The 20802-nt window shown below is 43.4% G+C and overlaps 1 protein-coding gene across 4 annotated transcripts; it reads left to right on the forward strand.

Moving 5' to 3' along the window:
- Positions 1-828: 828 nt before the first annotated feature.
- Positions 829-19707, forward strand: LOC309350196 (sodium/hydrogen exchanger 9B2-like). Of its 4 annotated transcripts, none has more exons than XM_081876989.1 (12): positions 829-1125; positions 3581-3678; positions 4730-4871; positions 6443-6610; positions 8171-8313; positions 9809-9936; positions 10967-11142; positions 13592-13698; positions 14042-14191; positions 15156-15264; positions 16321-16457; positions 17243-19707. In XM_081876989.1, the coding sequence occupies exons 2-12, from the start codon at positions 3622-3624 to the stop codon at positions 17456-17458; spliced, it is 1533 nt and encodes a 510-aa protein (XP_081733115.1). In that variant the 5' UTR covers positions 829-1125; positions 3581-3621; the 3' UTR covers positions 17459-19707. The 4 variants fall into 4 exon arrangements, with proteins under 4 accessions (XP_081733115.1, XP_081733116.1, XP_081733114.1 ...); XM_081876990.1 differs by having other exon boundaries at positions 6485-6610; XM_081876988.1 differs by having other exon boundaries at positions 829-1089; positions 6440-6610.
- The last annotated feature ends 1095 nt before the right edge of the window (positions 19708-20802 follow it).

Here is a 20802-nt window from a genome sequence, read left to right on the forward strand (position 1 = left end):
AAGAAGATATGTTTCACATTTTACAAATTCTGTGTATTTTATAAACAAAACAAAACAAATACCCCACCCCAAAAAATCCTGTTAAGAAAATTCAAAAATACAAAATTACCCCAAATAAACATCCCTTTTCTACCCCTTGACAATCTTGTTCTCTGTTGTAGTCATGTGTTGATGGGACTTGAAGTCCAACAACACCTGGAGTACCTACCCCACATTGACTACCTATCCTATATCACTGGGCAGCACATCTGGAGCCCTCCAGCATTCCCAGGTGAAAATAAGAATGTTCTGCTCTACATCAGTATCACTGCTAGTGAGTTGTATTTATTGATTTAGGGTTCCCCCCCAGGCTTTAGGGGTATGCGTACACCTGCATCCCCCCAGAAAAAAGCACTGTATATATACACACACACGTGTGTGTGTGTCCGTCCAATTATATTCTAAGTTTTCAAGTTCTTGATGCAGTTAAGCACTTTGATCGTTAATGACGGCTGGCTTATTTTAAATTTAATGTGTAAAACATGCAAACAGTTATAGAATATATAGCTTTAAAGCTGGAAAAAAAAGGGAAGTAGAAACTCAATGTATTGCTGTGTGAAAGTGGCTTCAGATAATATTCAATGCCCCTTTGTGGGTGCAGCAGTCCAAGCCACCTGCTTGTTGGTTTCCTTTGTAAACAACAAAAAAGTGAATTCCCACCATGCTCTCCACACAAACAGATGAGGGGAATGCTCCTCCCGGTTGCCAGTTAGCTTTCTTTCTCTCCCGCTGCCTGGCGCTCTTTCTGCAGGCTCTCCTTCCTTCCGGAAGGTCAGGAGCGACCGTTAATCAAGCGGAATGTTGGAGAGGATGGGATTTAATCCACGCCATCTTGGTTTCCATGGCTTGACAGAGGGTTGGTGAAGTCCCTGGAGAGAAATGGTCGCCTCAGAGCCAGCCTGGCGATCTGCCGCTGAAACCTAGCTTGAGGGACGGAGGTTGACTCTTCAAGGCTGCCCTCCTGGCCTGGCCACTGGAAGGTGTAAATCAGGCTCAGCCGCCTCAGTGGTCAGCTATTCTGGGCCCTCTGTCTCCTCTTGCCCTCCATGGGTGAGCAACGGCTTCTGTGTGACTTTCCGAAGACAGGTAGGGATTTATCTCTCAGAGGGCTGGCATGTGCACTTACATTGATCTGCCATTGAACTGGCCCATATTTGGTCAGCCGAGCTGCTTGAGACGGAAAACATATTCCAGCTTGGCCCAGTTAATGGTTTCTTAAACCCTGCTGGGTTCACTGGAAGTTATTCCCATGTAAGTCAGTGCAGAGGTGACTGACTGCTACAGCCAGAGCTTTTTTCTGGGGGGTACGCAGGGGTACACATACCCCTAAACATTTTGTGAATCTAAGTTTGGCCTCACTGAGGGGCAGTATTTCAATATGAGTAGGAAAATGAGAGTATCCCTAAACATTTTGTTAGGAAAAAAGCACTGGCTACAGCCCAATCCCAAGCATGTTTACTTGGAAGTAAGGCCCACTGATTTACACACCCTAGTAAGTGTCTTAAGGGTTGTTGCAGCCTTAGTCTCAGTAAGCAAGTGTTTAGGAGGTGATCTTGATATGAAGCTTTTGTAAAGCTGTTTACAATTTTTATCCCCTCTTACCCAGGGTCCATGTTTCCTTTGGAAATGAGGCAGACACTATGGTGTCCTTATGATATATGTTTTTTTCACACACACACAACCTGAGCCTACGATAGAGAGGTTCAAAACATTGCCCTCCAGGAGTGTCCCTTCTCTCCCATTGCTGCAGCCTCTGATTCAAAACAGGCAACTGACATTGTACTCTGGGCCCCTTCTCCAGCTTGCTAAGTTTAACAGACTGACGCCTTTTTCACATCGATCACAACGCAGCCAACTGAAAGCCTAAAATGTTGTCCTAACAAAAACTCTAGGACTGTCTTCTAATGTTCTCAGAGCTCAGGGAGGGGCTCCTTGCATTTGCTGGCTGGCACAGAGTCTTTGCTTTGCTGATAACCCATCTCCCCTTGTTCTCTGAAGTTGGCCAATCTTTACGGCAATCTTTTGAACACGGGGAGCTGAGTCCAGTTATTAAGGGTCTGGCTTCCAGTTTAACTCTCCAAACATTGATTAAATTCTAACACTTACTAAATACAAGAGTTGTGGGTGTCTTGCACCTACAAACCCTGGCACCCACAAACTCATAACAATATCAGGGTTGCCATATTTCAAAAAGTGAAAAGCTGGACAGAAAAGTTGTTGAGCTTGCGGCTACAATATTCCAGATATGCCCAGGAAATTTTGAGCATATGGCAACCCTAAACATTATACACCAGGGTTGCTAGAGGTGTTCTCATTCTTGCCATAGTTCTAAACAAAGCAAAAACATTTGGCCCCTCCACCTTGCCAAACCACAACTATAACTCTTCATTGATTTTAGCACCCTAAGGTCATCATTGCTGCTCAAGCTTTGACAGCTATGTGGAACAGCGCCACTTTGGCAAACCGCTGTGTTCCCATCTGAAGTCAGTTTCTTTTACATGTCGGCAGCCTACCGAGGCTTTTGTACACACTATAGGGATGCGGGTGGCACTGTGGTCTAAATCACTGAGCCTCTTGGGCTTGCCGATCAGAAGGTCGGTGATTCGAATACCCGTGATGGGGTGAGCTCCTGTTGCTCTGTCCCAGTTCCTGCCAACCTAGCAGTTCAAAAGCATGCCAGTGCAAGTAGATAAACAGGTACCATTGTGGTGGGAAGGTAAACAGCATTTCCATGCACTCTGGTTTCCGTCACAGTGTTCCGTTGCTTCAGAAGTGGTTTAGTCATGCCGGAAAGCTGTCTGTGGACAAACGCCGGCTCACTTGGCCTGAAAGCAAGATCAGCGCCACACCCCATAGTCATCTTTGACTGGACTTAACTGTCCAGGGGTCCTTTACCTTTTACCTTTGTACACACTATAATTTTAAAGCGGTTTACTCCTCACAGTGTTACAGCACCTCTTAAACTACAGTATCCAGAGTTCTTTGAGGGAAGGAATGTGTTTTAAAGGTATGGTGTACACAGCCTAGAAACTGTATTGGTGTGCTGACTGTAGAGGCTTCCCTCCTCTGCAGCCAGCATGGCAGCACAGACTACTAATCTTTTACTAGGTCAGAAAAAAAAATACTTTACACAGTTTAGTAAATATTGTTAGTTGATCTGCAAGATTTTGCTAGAGCACTGTACTAGAAAAAAAAGAAACCCAAATCCAAAGATGTTCTTTCACTCAGTACAAGAGTTCATGCAACTTCAAACACATACTTGAGGCTCAGGCAGAAACTGGAGTATTGCTGTGTAACCTGCCTATTGTAGCACTGTATGAACTTGCACAGACATTTACAAAAGAGCATTGACATTGTTTTTCCTTCTACCCTTGGTTCATTGGATCGAAATCCACTGAATTTAGCAAGTAACCCTGTGGTTGGGAAGCTGAATGTTTAAATATTAATAGAAAGAAATCCCAATGCTGTTGGGAGTGGGGGGAAACCCATTTAAATCAGGTAGAATATATGGCACCTGAAATACATTTTGTTTAAATCATAGGTTGGTCAGCATGTCGGAGGATGTTGTGAAGAACAGTAAGGATGGGAGGATACTTTGCAAAGACCAATAAGGTTGATTCCGAGCCTGAAATAGCTCAGGTATTTGTCAATTACATATTTTATAAATATATTGACAGTTTGGGTCAAAAATGACCCCCCCCCCATGAAGTATTTACCTATTTTTTAGGGAAACCGCCAAAAACAAACCCTGGACATTTTAGCCGCTATCTGACAATTCCACCAGGATGCCATAGCGAATCCTGGCTATGTCCAGGAAATTCCAGACATATGGCAGCCCTAACTAGTGGAGGCTCTTAATGTGTTTTCGAGTTTCTTTTTGAATATACAGGCTGAGCATAGGTGGATATGCACAGCTTAAGTATGCCCAATAGGACAGTTCATAAAAAAACTTTTTTTTGAAAATGCCTGCTCCAGAGGTTTTATCCTACTGCACTAGGGATTATATAGCTATATCTGAAATTTCATGCATATCAGTTAATATCTTGACCCTGCTCCACTGAACTGAAATTTCAGCCCTCACGGCATAGGAAAACGGCCAAGTAAAACAGCTATTTTCGTGGAGGAGGGTCAAGATATTAACTGATATGCATGAAATTTCAGATATAGCTATATAATCCCTACTGCAGTAAGATAAGACCTTTGGAGCAGGCTTTTTTTTTTTTTAAAAAAAAAAAAGTTTTTAATGAACTGCCCTATTGCCCAAGAGAGAGGGAAGTCTACTGCCCTACACCTCTCTAGCTCTCTCTCCAGCCCCTCTCCAGAAAACCTGTCTGCCTCATTTGGCTCATTTTGCAGGCACACACTGCACACCAAGATTATGTCAGCTGGAACGGGGAAAAGTCTTCCTTTGCCCCATTCAAAAGAACTTTAAGAAGACCCAGTTAGTGGGTGAAATCTCACTAACAAAAGATAGCTGCGCCTGGTAACTTTACAAAGGACAATTTAGGAGTGGTCCTTTTGACGTTATTCACCTTGTGATTTCGAAATCCCCAGTCTTGTCACAGTATATCTTCAGAAGTACCGTAAGTCCCATTGAGTTGAGTAGCACTTGCTTCTTAGGACTCCGGCATTATTTGGTACGTCAATTGTTGATCATGTGTCATCCCCCGCTCTCCCCGTTTTAAATCAGGAGGAGATTCTTCCTGTAGAAAATGAAGAGGCAGCGTCACTGAAGGATTTTGAACCGCAAGTGGAAGAGGAGCCACCAGGAAAACTGCGGCAAATATGTATTTTCCCTCCACAAGGCATATTTGCTGAAATAGTAACAAATGGTATGCAAAGGGAATACAAAAGGGGAAGCGAATACAGCCACCCTTTAGTTTTCTATTGGCTATAATTGTCTTGGTTTCTTTTTTTTAACCTAATCTTAAGGTCCAGGGTTTTATATTTAAAAAGGTATAATATCAGCTGATCAGTGGTAACTCCCCTTTTGGCAAGGGTGGAGAACTCAAGCATGTAACTAATCCCAGTGGAGACTGAAGTCACCGACAATCAGCTGATCCCTTAATTACTGGCTTTTATTCAGACATCACTCTGCTGGCCTATGGAACTCTGAATTCTGCACAGTGTCACAGCTAACAGTACTGGGATTGTTTTCATGGTCTCTGATTTGTGTGGGGATGTTGACCTTCTACAAGGCAGAAACAAACCAGAGGTTTAAGGAAGTTGCAAGGCTAATTATCCCAGGATAATTAATTGTGGGACGTCAAGCACCCTTGAGGTGAATTGGCAAGAAACATGTAACATATTCTGCCTGGATATGTTTAGCCACTCGGAGGTCTTTGGAGGAAAATCAGAGTGTGATAAATCAAGTAAAACCTTCAGGAGCCTTAACCAAAACCTTCAGAACTCCACTGAAATTCTTTTGTCTGCTAAACAGACAAGATAACTGATAACCCTTCCATTTTGATCCATCAGCTTTGCAGTTCATTCCTAACTATTATTGTTTTAATCATTATTGTAAGCTTTTAAGCCTGGTCTTAATGTTCTCTCTTGTAAGTGAACTCCCAAAAGTCTATAATCCTCACTACATTTATGCAGATTTATCTTGAAAGTGGGTCATGACCAAGCACACAAAGAGACACTTTCTCCTGTAATGTGTACAGAATATGACCCAAATAATTTGATCTGCAGAAAACATTACGATTCATGCCTTGCCGCTGAGTGAAATCTGTAAAGATCCTAGATGAAATGGTCACATAGGAGAAAGTTTTACTATTTATTAATCCATTTATATTATTTGCAGTGGTATTTATTGCTTTTGATTTTTGTTGGAGATAGTATTCATCTCCCAGGAACAAAGAAAGAAGGATAAGTATGGAAGCTCCTTTGTGCCATTGGCTCCCTGTAACTTCCGTTTTCATTCGCCAGAGCTGTGTAGGAAATGGTTCTAAAATTGCATATGTACTTTACAGTGCTCCCATTCTGGTGCAGCGGGAAAGAACAGAAGGGGCTGCCAAGAAAAATCCCTGTTCTCAAACAAATAACAGTAACTGGGAGGAGATCTGAAACGTCTCTAAAATCTATTTAGATTGCAGAACAACAATAAAAAAGCAATCATGCTCATCTGTGGCCTGGGTTGCATGGTAGCACATTTAGCACCATAGCTGATTTGCAACAGCCCATCGTTGTTGACTGCATGACAACAAGCATTTGACAGTAGCTTTAAATAAAGAATCAAATTAAAAGAACATTTTAAAAAAACAGCACAGAAAAGTGCATTACTAGCGCAACTTTTGTTTCTTTCACTACTTTAACCAAAAATCAGTTTTCATGAAGCTCTGAAGAACGTAACATGATTTCTGAAGGATGCTAAAGCATTTAATCCCCTGTTTTCCAGTAGCAGCAGCAGCGCTGATCTGGGCTGTTTTCTGGGCTGTTATAGGCAAGGAATGTCTTCCTGGTGGAAATGTCTTTGGACTTTTGTTCCTCTTCTTTTGTTCTTTACTTGGTGGTAAAATTATGGAGTCCATTAGAATACCTGGCTTCCCTCCACTCCCTCGTCTTTTTGGTAAGTATTGCTTTATCAGGTACCGTGCATCATCTTATTTTTACATAGACCTGGTTTTTTCAATATGACAGCAGAGTTGTCCAAATGTCAATTTAGGCTCCCATTTTATTTATGCATCATTTCAAGAGGTTTCCATTGGAGATCAGTCATAGGCTTATTTCCTTCAGGTAACCGAAATGTTACAAAGGGTATTTCTAGTTTTAAAGAGTTTCTTTGTCCATTTCCCCCCTCCAGCCAGTGAGTAATAGAGGACTCTCAAGTGTAAGCAAGATATACAACATATTTGCATCACCCTACATACGATCCCATCCAGCCAAAAGAGGAAAAGGTGTCAGTCTTGTTAAATCCATTGAATACATGTGCTTAACTGCCTCTGAGACTGAGCTGGACTTGGGTCCCTTGTATTTTGGGCAGGAGAGTGACAAAAGACAAGGAGCTGTTTGTTTAAGAAAAGCTGGTTTCTTAACATGCATATATAAGTTGCTGTTAGGATCTTTGTATGTTGATGGTCATATACCTGCTTCATCAAGTATGTAAGTTTGAATTCCACCGATGCACAGTAAGATCAATCCCAGGGATCTGTGTCTTGTCAAATAGAAAAAGGAAGAATGGCATCTACCAGCAGTGGCGTAGCGTGGGGGGTGCAGGGGGGGCGGCAGCACCGGGCGCAACATCTGGGGGTTAGGGTTAGGGGGCGCAAATCCACGGGTTAGGGGGCACAAATTACTTGCCTTGCCCCGGGTGCTGACAACCCACGCTACGCCACTGTCTACCAGTCACTGTCAGTTTAAGATGGAAGGCTGTTTTCCTTCTCCATCTGAGACAACACAGAGTGGTTGGGGCAGAGAGAATCCTATCTGCATGTCCTCCTCCTCCTCCTCCTTCTTCTATCACTCGTAGCTGAGTAAGATTGTCTTCTATAAACACAGTTTTCACAGTGAGTCCGCAAGTGACTGTGGAGGCCAATTCTGGATCCCCACGTCCTTCCACAGTGGGGACATAGGTTTCCAGGCAGGAGTTAATCATAGTAGTGAGGGTTTGCCAAGCGTGCCTTCTTCCTCTTAGCACGGTTCTCCCTTTCGTCCCGAGTTTGAGCGTCTTCAATTGGAGCACTCGCAGGCCAGTGTTTCCCAGTTGTGGGTGAGATCTCCATGTAAATTAGATAAGTAGATACTGTTTTTCAGACTTATAAGCAGTCACAGAAAAGGGCTTGAACAGGATCTGGGCTGCAGTTCTGGAGAAGGGATCTTTTCACCTTTGCCCACAGAACTGTTTCCTTGACTTAAATTTAGTTGTTACTTGGTACAGATTGGAGAAAAGGCATTCATATGCTGCTCTCTTCCCCAGCTGCCTGCAACTGTTACTGGTTTCCAGCAGATTAAAATTGTGAAAGGGTAGAGGGGAAAGGATTCAACCCCTCTCCCCCAGGGATATAGCCCAATCCCAGCCCCATTCCATATTGTTATTCTGGCACACAATTTAACACTGCAGCCACTTCATCCCATGCTTGCCGCCTGTGATGTCAGCAATGAGTGACATGCCTTTCTCTGTTCCATTTAGGGATGCTGCTCGCTGGGTTTCTCATCAGGAATGTCCCGTACACTAGTAGACTAGTCCAGATCAATGTGAAATGGGGAGCTACCCTGCGAAACATTGCCCTCTCCATTATCTTGGCTCTTGCTGGTCTTGGCCTCGACCCACAGGTGAAGTATCAAATGGTCCTTAACACATGCAAAATCTTTATGGTCACTGAGAAGTTCCTGGACACCACACAAAAGCAAAATAAAAGAATGTTGCCCGCAGAAAGATTGTTTATTCTTTAAACTCTTCCCGGCTCCAAATATTCACTAGATAATATGCTAGATATAATTTCTCTATCCCACCTCTCTCTAAACATCAGAGACATTTGCAGAACCCAGAAAACAGAGTTGTTACCTAGATGCCAAACCCTCTTGGATTCAAGCACCATTCTATTTAAATTTTTCATTCCTAAGGAAGAATGAAAACAGATACAGTATTTTTTATTGCGGTTGTAGTGGTATGATTTGGTACAAAAGTATGGGGGTTTTTTTGCTTTGGAGCAAGCTCTGGAAAATCTTTTGGAGCAAGTTTCTTGCAATGCCAATGTACGTTGGGGAAAATACATCTGTGAAGGGCAACTATTGGCTAGCACCAATCCAACACACTTCTACCCCTAATCTCTGTCACTGTTTTTACATAAGTTTCTGAATTTTTTAAGGTGAAGGCTGAGCATCTTACTGAATACAATGGTACCTCGGGTTAAGAACTTAATTCGTTCCACTTTAGTTAATGGGGCCTCCCACTGCCGCTGCACGATTTCTGTTCTCATCCTGAAGCAAAGTTCTTAACCCAAGGTACTATTTCTGGGTTAGCAGAGTCTGTAACCTGAAGCGTCTGTAACCTGAAGCGTCTGTAACCCGAGGTACCACTGTATATTGTTACAGCTCCTGATCCACAGACCCTTTTTTTAAAATTAATTACTTTTTTATGTTTTATGAATTGCTTCCACTTACGCTCTGCTTGTATATTTGTAAATGAAGGGCATTGCAAGTCTCTAGTTCTCTCTCACCCAAAGGGAATTAAAATTAGATAGTGTTGCCTGTGCATGCATTGCTTAAAAAAAGAATGTGGGGGAAACTTACAAACCCCCTAATTCTCGAAATTAAGGGTGAGACTTACTGCCAACCTAGTATGCAGTTTTCTGGAATGCATATCTGTAATGCACTTTGAAGAGCTGCGTTCACACTGCAGGAGACAAACTGAAAGGTGTACGTCTATCTTCATCCTAAACACCTTGAATCCACTTCCAATCTCCTATTATAATGCATTGTATTGTCCCATACAATCAAAGCTGAAACAAAATAAAAAAATTCCTTCCAGTAGCACCTTAAAGATCAACTGAGTTAGTTCTAGGTATGAGCTTTCGTGTGCATGCACACTTCTTCAGATACACTGTGCATGCACACGAAAGCTCATACCTAGAACTAACTCAGTTGGTCTTTAAGGTGCTCCTGGAAGGAATTTTTTTATTTTGTTTTGACCATGGCAGACCAACACGGCTACCTATCTGTAATCAAAGCTGAGTACAGCAGAGCAAATCTCAACTGATTTTACGTAACAGTAAAAAAGAAGTTGACAACAGTTTTTTTTAAAAAAAAAATGTGTTTTGTCTTTCAGGCTCTGAATAAGTTGAAAGCGATCTGTTTCAGACTAAGCTTTGGTCCTTGCCTCACGGAAGCATGTGCAGCAGCTGTCCTGTCTCACTATATCATGAACCTGCCATGGGAATGGGGGTTTATGTTAGGGTAAGAGATAACTTTGCTTTCTCTTGCTTGCAAGCGGTACTTATCTTCTAGCAATACCTACAACTGCAATCTTAAACACAGCGCGCAAAGTCCCGAGCCCTGAGGGGATGCATCTTTTGGGTTCTTTAGTGTTATTAATAAAGAATATGCAAGCATGGAATCTCTCCCTTCCCCTGCAATCCATTACCAGTCTGGATAATGAAGGTGCTTTGAGCGTTTCATAGAGTGGCAGCACTGAGAAACACAGAGAAGACACACTGCCAGGGCCGGATTTAGGTTTGATGAGGCCCTAAGCTACTGAAGGTAACGGGGCCCTTTATATGTCCAGCTGTCCTTTGTCAACAACAAATTGTCACTGTTTTTTTGTGTTGAATATATGCTATGTGGTAATTTATGGACCTAATAGCAGGCATCCCCAACCTTCGGCCCTCCAGATGTTTTGGACTACAATTCCCATCATCCCTGACCACTGGTCCTGTTAGCTAGGGATCATGGGAGTTGTAGGCCAAAACATCTGGAGGGCCGCAGGTTGGGGATGCCTGACCTAATAGTCATTTGCACATGTTGCTATGCAACCAGTCCATGCAGAGTGTAGGCACTCTATATATAGAAGTGAGCAAACCAGTGATGTTTTAGGGAGCAGACTAGCAGGCAGGGCCCATTACTTACATCATAGGAGCCTACATAACACAAAACACTGTTCCTGTATGTAGGTTTTATTTTATTTGTTTTTTATCTTACATTTTGGAAATGTACATCCAGGTTTTTTCCCCTTTAATTTTTTGTTGGGGGCCCCAACCTAAGCTATAGCTTGTTTAGCTTATACGTAAATCCGGCACTGCACACAGCTGTGTCTTGTTTTCCCTTTTTTGCAACATGGAGTGCATTGTTGTGATTATAGAGAGAAGGGGAGGGGAGAGACATTTATTTCCAGAAAATTTCTGATACATCATCTTCTGTAAAGTTTTATCTGAATGAAGCAATGTAATGTCCCCTTCTTTCTCCAAGAGCTAATTTTGTGCCCTTTCAGGTTTGTTCTAGGTGCTGTGTCTCCTGCTATCGTCGTCCTTTCATTGCTGATGTTGCAATCCAGAGGATATGGTGTCGATAAAGGCATTCCTACCTTGCTAATAGCTGCTGCCAGCATGGATGATATCGTGGCCATTACAGGATTCAACACCTTCTTGGGCATCGCCTTTTCCACAGGTACTGGAGCTATGCCCTAGAAATGAAAAGCCACTGCATGGACCCATTAAAAAAAGCATAGGCAGAATTGGGAGGCTGAATCTGGTGCTATTTCCCTTGAGGATAGGAGAAGGCTGACTTCAGGAACGGTTCATTATGATGTGACCTCTTCTCTAACAGAGAATATATGTTGTCAAACAGCTGTGATTGGGAGAAGGGGAATTCCATTCTATTCCCATTAAAGCGGAAATTACTTAATTTGCACTTTCTGAAATGACGCACAGACTGCAGCTCAGCCATCCTTCAAACTCCACACAGCTATGAATTTTGCAGTGCAGCTTTCCAACTAAGTGCTATGCATGAAAGAGGTAGCAAAAGCAGCACATCACACGAGACAGCTGCGCTGAACTTTTCTATTTTATGTGGTAGTTCACTACAGAGGTGAGCTTTCTGAAGACCTGTTATTGAGTATCCATCCTAAGTTGTTTGCACAAAGCCTGTGTGGCGGCTATATAGTGTCTGCTGTTTATTAAGCACTCATTTTTATCTCTTCCTGCAGTGGTTATACAATAGCCACTGCTGAGTGAGCTAATTTGTTTGCACAGAGATTATACGACTTCCCATCAACTGATTGTTATCCCAGACTTTTTAGTGTGCTTTCCCATCACTTTGCTTACTACAAAAAAGTCTGCTTTTAAAAAAGAAGTAAAAGGTGGTTTGTTACGTGAAAACCTAAATTTGCAGGTATGAAGTCGAATACATCCTTCATTATAGTGACCGTCTGGAGGGAACCCAGAATTCTGGTTCTGAGCTGAATTACACCAGCTTTGCCTTTCCTCTTATATTCATTTTTTCACTTTAGAAACTGTAGAACAATCACAGCAGACAAGCGCAATTTCTTTTTTTCTTTTACTTCTGCTGTGGTACAGTGGCTGCCACCTGCTGGACAGAGAACCAATTGCAATGCTTGTATAGAATCATCGAATCTTAGAGTTGGAAGGGACCCTAAGGGTCATCTAGTCCAGCCCCCAGCAATGCAGGAACCTCAGCTAAAGCATCCATGACAGATAGCCACCCAACCTCTGTTTAAAAACCTCCAAGGAAAGAGAGTCCGCCACATCTTGTGGGAGTCTGTACAAAGCCTCCCAATTCAGTAGTTGCTTTTTAAAACAAAAACAAAGATCTCTGGAAGACATACTCTTAACTCTGTCTGCTTTCTATCTTGAAAATACTCTTCAGGACATTTCTTCTCTCTGCGCTCCTCATTTCTCCTCTGGTAACTTCTGTGAATGCATGACCTGCTGTCTGTCTGCAGACACTGCAGTCGTCTGCAAGGGATTCCCACACGACAAGGTTGATGTTGCCAGCCTTCATGTCTCATTTGCAGACGTCTTTATAGTGCAGAGGGACGCGGGTGGCGCTGTGGGTTAAACCACAGAGCCTAGGACTTGCCAATCAGAAGGTCGGCGGTTCGAATACCCGCAACGGGGTGAGCTCCTGTTGCTCGGTCCCTACTCCTGCCAGCAGTTCGAAAGCACATCAAAGTGCAAGTAGATAAATAGGTACCACTCCGGCAGGAAGGTAAGCAGCTTTTCCGTGCACTGCTCTGCTTCACCAGAAGCGGCTTAGTCATGCTGGCCACATGACCCGGAAGCTGTACGCCGGCTCCCTCGGCCAATAAAGCGAGATGAGTGGTGCAACCCCAGAGTCGGTCACGACTGGACCTAGTGGTCAGGTGTCCCTTTACCTTATAGTGCAGAGTTGGTTTACCAGCAGGCCTGGTGCCTGAAACCAGCTCCCCGAAAACCACATCCTTTGGGATCCTGCCATCTTCCATTCTGTGTACAGGACCAAGCAAGGTGTAGACCATGGGTAGGCAAACTAAGGCCCGGGGGCTGGATCCGGCCCACTTGTCTTCTAAATCCAGCCTGCAAATGGTCTGGGAATCAGCGTGTTTTTACATGAGTAGAATGTGCCCTTTTATTTAAAATGCATCCCTGGGTTATTTGTGGGGCATAGGAATTCATTCACTTTTTTTTCTTCAAAATGTAGTCTGGTCCCCCATAAGGTCTGAGGGACAGTGGACCGGCCCCCTGCAGAAAACGTTTGCTGACCCCTGGTGTAGACGCTGCTGAGACAGAAGTGTGAACAAACTGGGAATGTGGGTTTGAAGTGAATTAAAGCTCTGTTGCCCTATCACAACAACTCCACTTTTTTGAAGGACTTTAGGAAAGTGAGGGGGCGGGGAAGGCACCGAAAAGTGTGGGATGAACTAATGATTAATGGGAATAATATAACCACTGCTCAAGCAAATAAGGATTAATGCTCATTGCCATATAACCACAAACAAATTAGAACTCATGCTCAGCAAAGGCCAGACATAATCTATCCTCTGCATAAACTTTATGCAAGCAAAGCAGGAAAATGAAAATCTGTGTTTACACCCTTTTCTTCTGTTGTGTCCAAAAAGGCTCTGTCTTCAAGAGTATCCTCCGTGGTTTAATAGAAGTTGTAATCGGCGCAGGAGCTGGTGGCCTTCTGGGAATTTTTATTTGGTACTTTCCAAGCAAGGATCAGGTAAGAAAGGAAGCTGCTGGAAAGTTTCAGCCTTGCATCTCATCAAGGAGAAGTGGTAGTGGAATGATGCAAAAGACACTATCCATGTCCTAGTTTATGACTGCTGAGAATGTGATCCAGAGATTGTCAATGCTACAAAATCACTCTTTCCCAAGGATGTGAATCCTCCGTGACTCTGTTGGAGGGGGGTGAGGATCTTTCAGTCATTGCTGATTTTGTCCTAAACAGAGGACTCATTTGTAGATTTTAAATTAACATTATGATTCCATCAATTTAGGGCAGTTTCTTAGTAATGCTATAGTAATATTTTAAAGATACTTTCTATTTTCTTCCCTGGTCTTAGACATATGTTGTGTGGAAGAGAGCATTCTTTCTGTTGGGTCTCTCTGCTTTTACTCTTTTGAGCTGCAAGCATTTTGGCTTTCCTGGATCTGGAGGCCTCTGCACAATTGGCTTGTCATTTCTGGCTGGGCTGAGATGGTCTGTGGAGAAGGTGAGCATTCTGCAAACATAATGTTGTTGTTTAGTTGTTTAGTCATGCCCGACTCTTCGTGACCCCATGGACCAGAGCACGCCAAACACTCCTGTCTTCGCAAACATAATAATAATAATAATAATAATAATAATAATAATAATAATAATAATTTATTTTTACCCCGCCCATCCTGCTGGGTTTCCCCAGCCACTCTGGGCGGCTTCCAACAAAGACCAAAAATACATTAAAATATCACACATTAAAAACTTCTCTGAACAGGGCTGCCTTCAGATCTCTTCTAAATGTCAAGTAGTTGTTTATCTCTTTGACATCTGATGGGAGGGCATTCCACAAGGCGGGCGCCACTACCGAGAAGGCCCTCTGCCTGGTTCTTTGTAGCTTCACTTCTTGCAGTGAGGGAACCGCCAGAAGGCCCTTGGCACTGGACCTCAGCGCCCGGGCAGAACAATGAGTGTGGAGACGCTCCTTCAGGTATACTGGGCCGAGGCCGTTTAAAGCTGAGAACTCAGGAACAGATTTGTGTGAAGGAGAGAACTCAAGTTGGACTGCTTTACAGTAGCACCCTGGGCTCCTTTAGCATCAAGGGCAAGATAGAAATGTAATACTATGAATGACAACAACTACAACTACACAATATGCTAGTTATTCATAGCTTAAACTGAATATAAGTTAAAAATTTCTAGAAGTTTGGGGAAAATGGGTACAAATTGAAAAGTGGTTCCTTAAACAAATTTAACTTTGGACACATTGATCAATTACACGGATAGTTTGTGGGGAAAAGAATTCCAAAATCCACAGCCGGTCAGCACCTGTATTGATCAGGACCAACCAACATGCCGCAGAATAATATATTATGCTATGTAATCGCTTGTTACGTTAAAAATTGTTATATTTTAAAGATCTAATAAAAAAGAATAATACTAGTTCTTGTAACACTTTGTGTTCACTCTTCATCTTGCAGAAAGCAGTGGAAGAGATTGTTAGAATTGCCTGGCAATTTTTCCAACCTTTTCTGTTTGGTTTAATCGGGGCCGAAATATCCGTTGTCTCTCTTGGACCAAAAATGGTTGGTAAGTCTGCTAACCTGTGCTGGCAGGGGTGCCAACTTGAATAAGACATTGCGGGAGGAGGGGCAGGTAAGCCCCGCCATGCATAATCGATCACATGATGCAACACACACACACACACCATTTGAGTGACAATGCCCATCAAGTTGTGAGTGGCCCAGCCCCCTCAAATATTTTATTAGGGACTCAGCCTCTAGAAATTGGCTCCTACGCACTGACGAGTAGGGCTATAGTCCCTTAAAAAGGTAAAGGACCCCTGACACTTAAGTCCAGTCACAGATGACCCTGGGGTTGCGGCGCTCATCTCGCTTTACTGGCCAATGGAGCCGACATTTGTCCACAGACAGTTTTTCCAGGTCATGTGGACAGCATGACTAAGCTGCTTCTGCCGAAACCAGAGCAGCGCACGGAAATGCTGTTTACCTTCCCGCCAGAGTAGTACCTATTTATCTACTTGCACTTTGATGTGCTTTTGAACTGCTAGGTTGGCAGGAGCTGGGACTGAGCAATGTGAGCTCACCCCATCGCAGGGATTTGAACCACCAACCCAATTGGAAAGCCCAAGAGGCTCAATGGTTTAGACCACAGCGCTTAGAGGACAGCTAATGGAGCATCTCCTCCAAAGCTGAACAAGCATGCATTTCCATAAGTGAATGGGCAGAGCAATACCCCGGAGAGAACAGAGCAGAGGGTCAACCTCTGCATCCCAGCCCCTGCTGCTTGTGTGAGCCACAGCAGAAGGTGGCAGGCTGGAGTGGCTTCTTTCCCCATTTTTCACTGTGGCAGCTTAAAATATACTCAGAGTCCTGAAGTGATTTCATGCTCTTTATTGCTAGCGTAGGGGACACAGGCAAGTCCAAATGGCCCACACAGTTCTATTCCCTAACATCTTGCAACTGCTCCCCACCGTCTCAGTTGGCCACCTCGCTCTCACTTAATGTTAGGGCTTTGTCCTGCTGACGCATCACCCCGCTTTTGACTTTTGTTCCTAATAAGATGAGGGTGAGGGCTGATTTCCCCCCGAGAGGAATAATGAAGTACATATCCCTCTGCCTACAGGGTTTTGTATGATCACAATGTGTTTGGCTCTCATGATACGAGTTACTGCTACATTCCTGTTGGTGAGTTTTGCTGGCTTGAACGTCAAAGAGAAAACATTTATCGCGCTGGCATGGATCCCCAAAGCAACTGTCCAGGTAGAGTACACCTATATAGGAGACCCTGTTTCTTCTGCAGAAAAGATGCTAAATCACCCGCCATGGTGCGCTACTCTAGGTGGGAAAGGCGTATTGCTTTTGACTCTTGCAAGCAACCTGATAATCAGCTTCCTTACTCCATCAGTTAATTTCTTTCTCTTTCTGACGTGTTTTCTGTCACAGCTCTCTTAGGAGATCACTTTCCCCATGCATGCAGATTTGCCCTCAAAAGTGATCTCACTAACAGAAGCCCCTTCTGTTGACCCCAAAAGCATTGTTTTTACTTTGGAGAGATGCCATTTTGCTTCCTAATACACAAATTCAGCAACCCAGTGAATTATAATGGTAACAATACTGATAACTTGACCCATACAGCAGCGACAGCCCAGGCCTCCCATTTTGCAAGTCAGAAGCTGATTATCATTTCCCCACAAGCTGGATTGAGCCCCAGGGTCTCCAAATTTAAGAAGGGCCACAGTGAACTGCGATTGTAAGGCTATTCAAATCTGGCTCCTGTAAGTCCTGAACTGGCCAAATGAAAGAATCCTGCTTTCACTCTAATATTAGTCAATGAAGTTCATGGAGTGAAAGGGGTTTCCTTTCCCTCGCAACTGCAGCAGCACTGTCTGTTCAGGAAGGCTCCCTCTAATTCTCCAGAAAGGCTTCTTTGTGGGGTGCAGGTAGCTTCAGAAAGGGGGACATGCAGACAGGAAACTTTCCTTCTGTGACTATAACATGTGATCCAATTCAATGTCCTTTCCACCCCCACCCCCCCTTCCCTGCAGGCTGCAATTGGTTCTGTTGGTTTAGATACAGCCCGAGAGCTGAAGGACCCAGTCCTGGAACATTATGGCCTGACCATCTTGACAATAGCTTTCCTGGGAATTCTGTTAACAGCTCCAACTGGGGCTCTGATCATTGGCCTGGCAGGACCCAAACTCCTTCACAAGACTGACTTGGGCGATGAAGAAGATGGGGGGAAAGCATCTTCGCCAATATAGGGAAGTGTCAGGGAATACCTAAATCAGAATTCCAAGCTTCCAAGAAATCACAGTGCCCTATAGTGGCATACAGTTGTCTGAAATCCCATGTGGAATGCATTGTAGGTCCTGCTAAAACAGCACCCAAGTAGAGGAGAATATAGTTACATTAAATCAGCATCCAGGTGTTCCTTCATCCTCCACACAGGAATTTTGAATGACCGCAGCCACAAGTGGAGTAGTTCAGTGGCCTGGTTCAAAGAGACAAATGCCAGCAGGGCATGAGAAAGCATTTAGGGTGGCTCCATGAAGTGTCACTGGAAGTTTATTCAGTGGTCTCAGCAGAAAGACATGCCAGAAGCACCAATCCCATCAGTAAATAATCAAGAGAAAGTTCATAGACTTTACAACCGATGGTCAAAGCTCCCAATGGCTTTTCCAGTAGCCAAAGGCAGTTATGTTCTGGCAATAGATATGCAGTCTTTGGGACCATCCAGGGAGAGTGATGTTACAAATATTGTAATGGTGCAGTGGACAGTTGTGGATTTTGCACATGGAACAAAGAAAGTTCATCAAAGTTTGTCCATGTATTAGATACTAATCTGGCTGGTCTGGCATTGCAAAGATTCATATTGTCCGCCATCGTTTCCCCAGCTACACATCATAACATTAAAACAGCAACAACAACCCAGCGAAAGTAGTAGCTTCAGAGCAGCCTGCAGCAATACATCGGCCTCTTTGACCTAATGGGTTGAACTGGATCCAGGAAGAACTGTTGGAGTCTTTTTGGCTTCTTAAGAATATACTTGCAAAGGAGAGAAGAATGAGGAGGGCAGCAGGAAATGACTGCTATTGGATGAAGGATGTGTGATCCTGCTGGGATGAATACAGATTATTTTTTTTACGGCTTTTACAGTTGCTGGCAATCACACATATATGTGTGTTCTGTAAAACGAAAGGGTTGCTGAAGTTTCAGAGGACACATGAGTTTTAGGACTCAAAAAACTAGATACTAGCAAAACTTGAGTCAAGAGCTACACGTGAACCTTAGAATGCTGTCTCCAATTTAACAAGTGTGGGGAGTGTATTACTTTAAAGATTTTGCAGATCCATACATATGTCATTTAGGAAAACCTTTCTTTCCATTCTCAGTTTCTCCATACCCATGAATATTGCATGGGGGTTTTTTGTGTGTGTGTTTTTTTAAGAGCAATGTTGGGCATGGGTTAGAAAGAAATTGGGGTTTTCCCCAACCCTTCAGACCCAGTGGCGATGAAGTCACTGCTTCATAAGATGCTGCAGTTCCTTTGAAAACTATTGAGGGCATTGTACTACCTAAACAAAACTGCTCACAATTCCTCCAGTACACCCAGTTTGTTTGTTTTTTAAAAATGCTCACAGTTTTTTTGCTGACTGCTTCGTAAAAACAAAACACCAGAGGATCTTTAGTGCAGATCAGGTGAGTGTGGAAAGCTGTATTATCTGCATTTTTATCGCTTGTGGCAAAAGCAGTGCTTTTAAAACTGTTGTATGGAGGAGTGCAGGAGTGTCAAATAGCATAAGAGAGCCCCCTGCATCTCATTGCTAATCATATTATTTTAAGGGGAAAGTTTTAAAATGGAACTTTCCCTTATCCCTAGCTTTGATTTCCACTACAAATACTCAAGGGTGATAATATTGGCATAGTGTACTGATAGCTGCCCTCTGTTGGGAAAGAGAAACAGAATGCTAAAAAATATGCACTTTATAGCTTTACTGCGATGTTTCACCAGAGGGAGCAAAAGGCTCAGACATGCATTGTTTTCCTCCATTTTGGTCTTGGAAGATTGAAGAGTCAGAGTCTGAGTCTTCCCTGCACACTCAGATCTGATTTCTACAATAAGTCTTTTAATGTTCCTTGGGTAGACATAAGAGTTATTTTTTACAACAAAGACAAACGTCCAGTAGTCATTTTCTAAAACCAGAGCCGAAAGCCACCATCTGGCAACCTTTAACTCTGGCAAGGTGTGAAAAGTACTGTGGAATCAGATTGCTGCATCTGGCTGAGGTTCTGCTGTCAGTCGTACAGAAGGCACCATGTCTCTACAGCAAGCTGACCTCAAGTCCCTTACTTGAAGTGCCTTCCAGGTGCGAATTCCTGAAATAGCAAATTTGCACCCTTTGCTCAACAGCAGCAGCAGTTACAACTGGATTTGCTTTCTTTCTAGTGCATGACCACTTTGATACTGGGAAATGTAAAAAAAGAAAAGAAATAAATGTCAATGACTTTATAGAGTAGTGTTCTTGTTTCTTTTAAAGTCAAGGGTCTATTGCTTAGGTAACCCTTTTTACTAATTACATATATGCTTGTATCACGCGTGATCACTTCCAGATCTCTTTATAGAGCATTCACCCTTCGTTGCTTGCAGAAAGTTTATGGGGAGGTGTGCTATTTATAGAGCATTTTGATTTGTTTGTGGGGAGGCAGTATGACGTTGCATCGAACAATTGCACTTTCCAGGACATTTCCCCATCACCTACCTTACTAAAAAAAATATCTCAAGGAAGGATATATTTGTGCAAGAATGCAAAACCCACTTTAATTGCAGAACTTGAGTTTGCCAGTATGCAATTGAAATCCCTCACCCAACACAAAATATTCTGGAAGAGGCCTGTATATGTGTGTGCGTGTGCATGTAGATCTATATTTTGAGTTTGAGGGTGCCAGTGTTAGAATTTAATCAAAGCTTGGAGTGTTAAACTGGGTGCCAGACACTGAACTCCTGGATTCAGTAAGTGTTAAACTAGAATCCAGGCTAGGGTCCTGATGGGGTAATTGCTTGGGGTGATGAGCCATTAACAAAGCAAGGAGAGGGGGCTCTGTGCCAGAGAAGACAAAGTTTGAAGTAGAGTTTTGGGGCTGTGATGTGACCTAGAGAGATGAGGTTGCAGGCTGGGAAAGGAACACATACAGAGAGTGTGCCATGGCTGATTTCTGCTAGTATGCAAGGCTATGGGAGAAACAAGACCCCCTTGGGGTGTTAGTGCTGTGAACTCCTCCATCATAGGCTCAGGATGTATATATGTGTAAATAAGCCATATATCATACAGACACCATGGTTTCCACTGTGCCGCATTCCCAAAAGGAAACACGAGCCCCGGGTAAGTGTCTGGAACCTTGCACTGCTTGGAGATTGGGGTGGAGTGCAGATATATGGTTCTGCTCTGCAAGTAAAAGGAAATAACCAGATGTGTAGCAAGATAATACCCTGTGCAGCTGTTGCTTGGCAAAGGAATGGGGGGGGGGGACACATTGGGGTGAGACCAGGAGCAACTCATGTATAGTGCAGCTTAACAGCAATCCTGGAATCGGCTAGATCTGTATA

The sequence above is a fragment of the Podarcis erhardii genome (genome assembly GCF_964252035.2).
Source record: "Podarcis erhardii genome assembly, chromosome: 9".
Classification (NCBI taxonomy): domain Eukaryota; kingdom Metazoa; phylum Chordata; class Lepidosauria; order Squamata; family Lacertidae; genus Podarcis; species Podarcis erhardii.

Coding starts and splice junctions, on each gene's coding strand:
- LOC309350196 (XM_081876988.1), top strand. CDS start 3,622: ATGGGAGGATACTTTGCAAAGACCAATAAGGTTGATTCCGAGCCTGAA. Junction 14,192..15,155: donor TGAGATGGTCTGTGGAGAAG/GTGAGCATTCTG, acceptor TTCATCTTGCAG/AAAGCAGTGGAAGAGATTGT. Junction 16,458..17,242: donor TCCCCAAAGCAACTGTCCAG/GTAGAGTACACC, acceptor CCTTCCCTGCAG/GCTGCAATTGGTTCTGTTGG.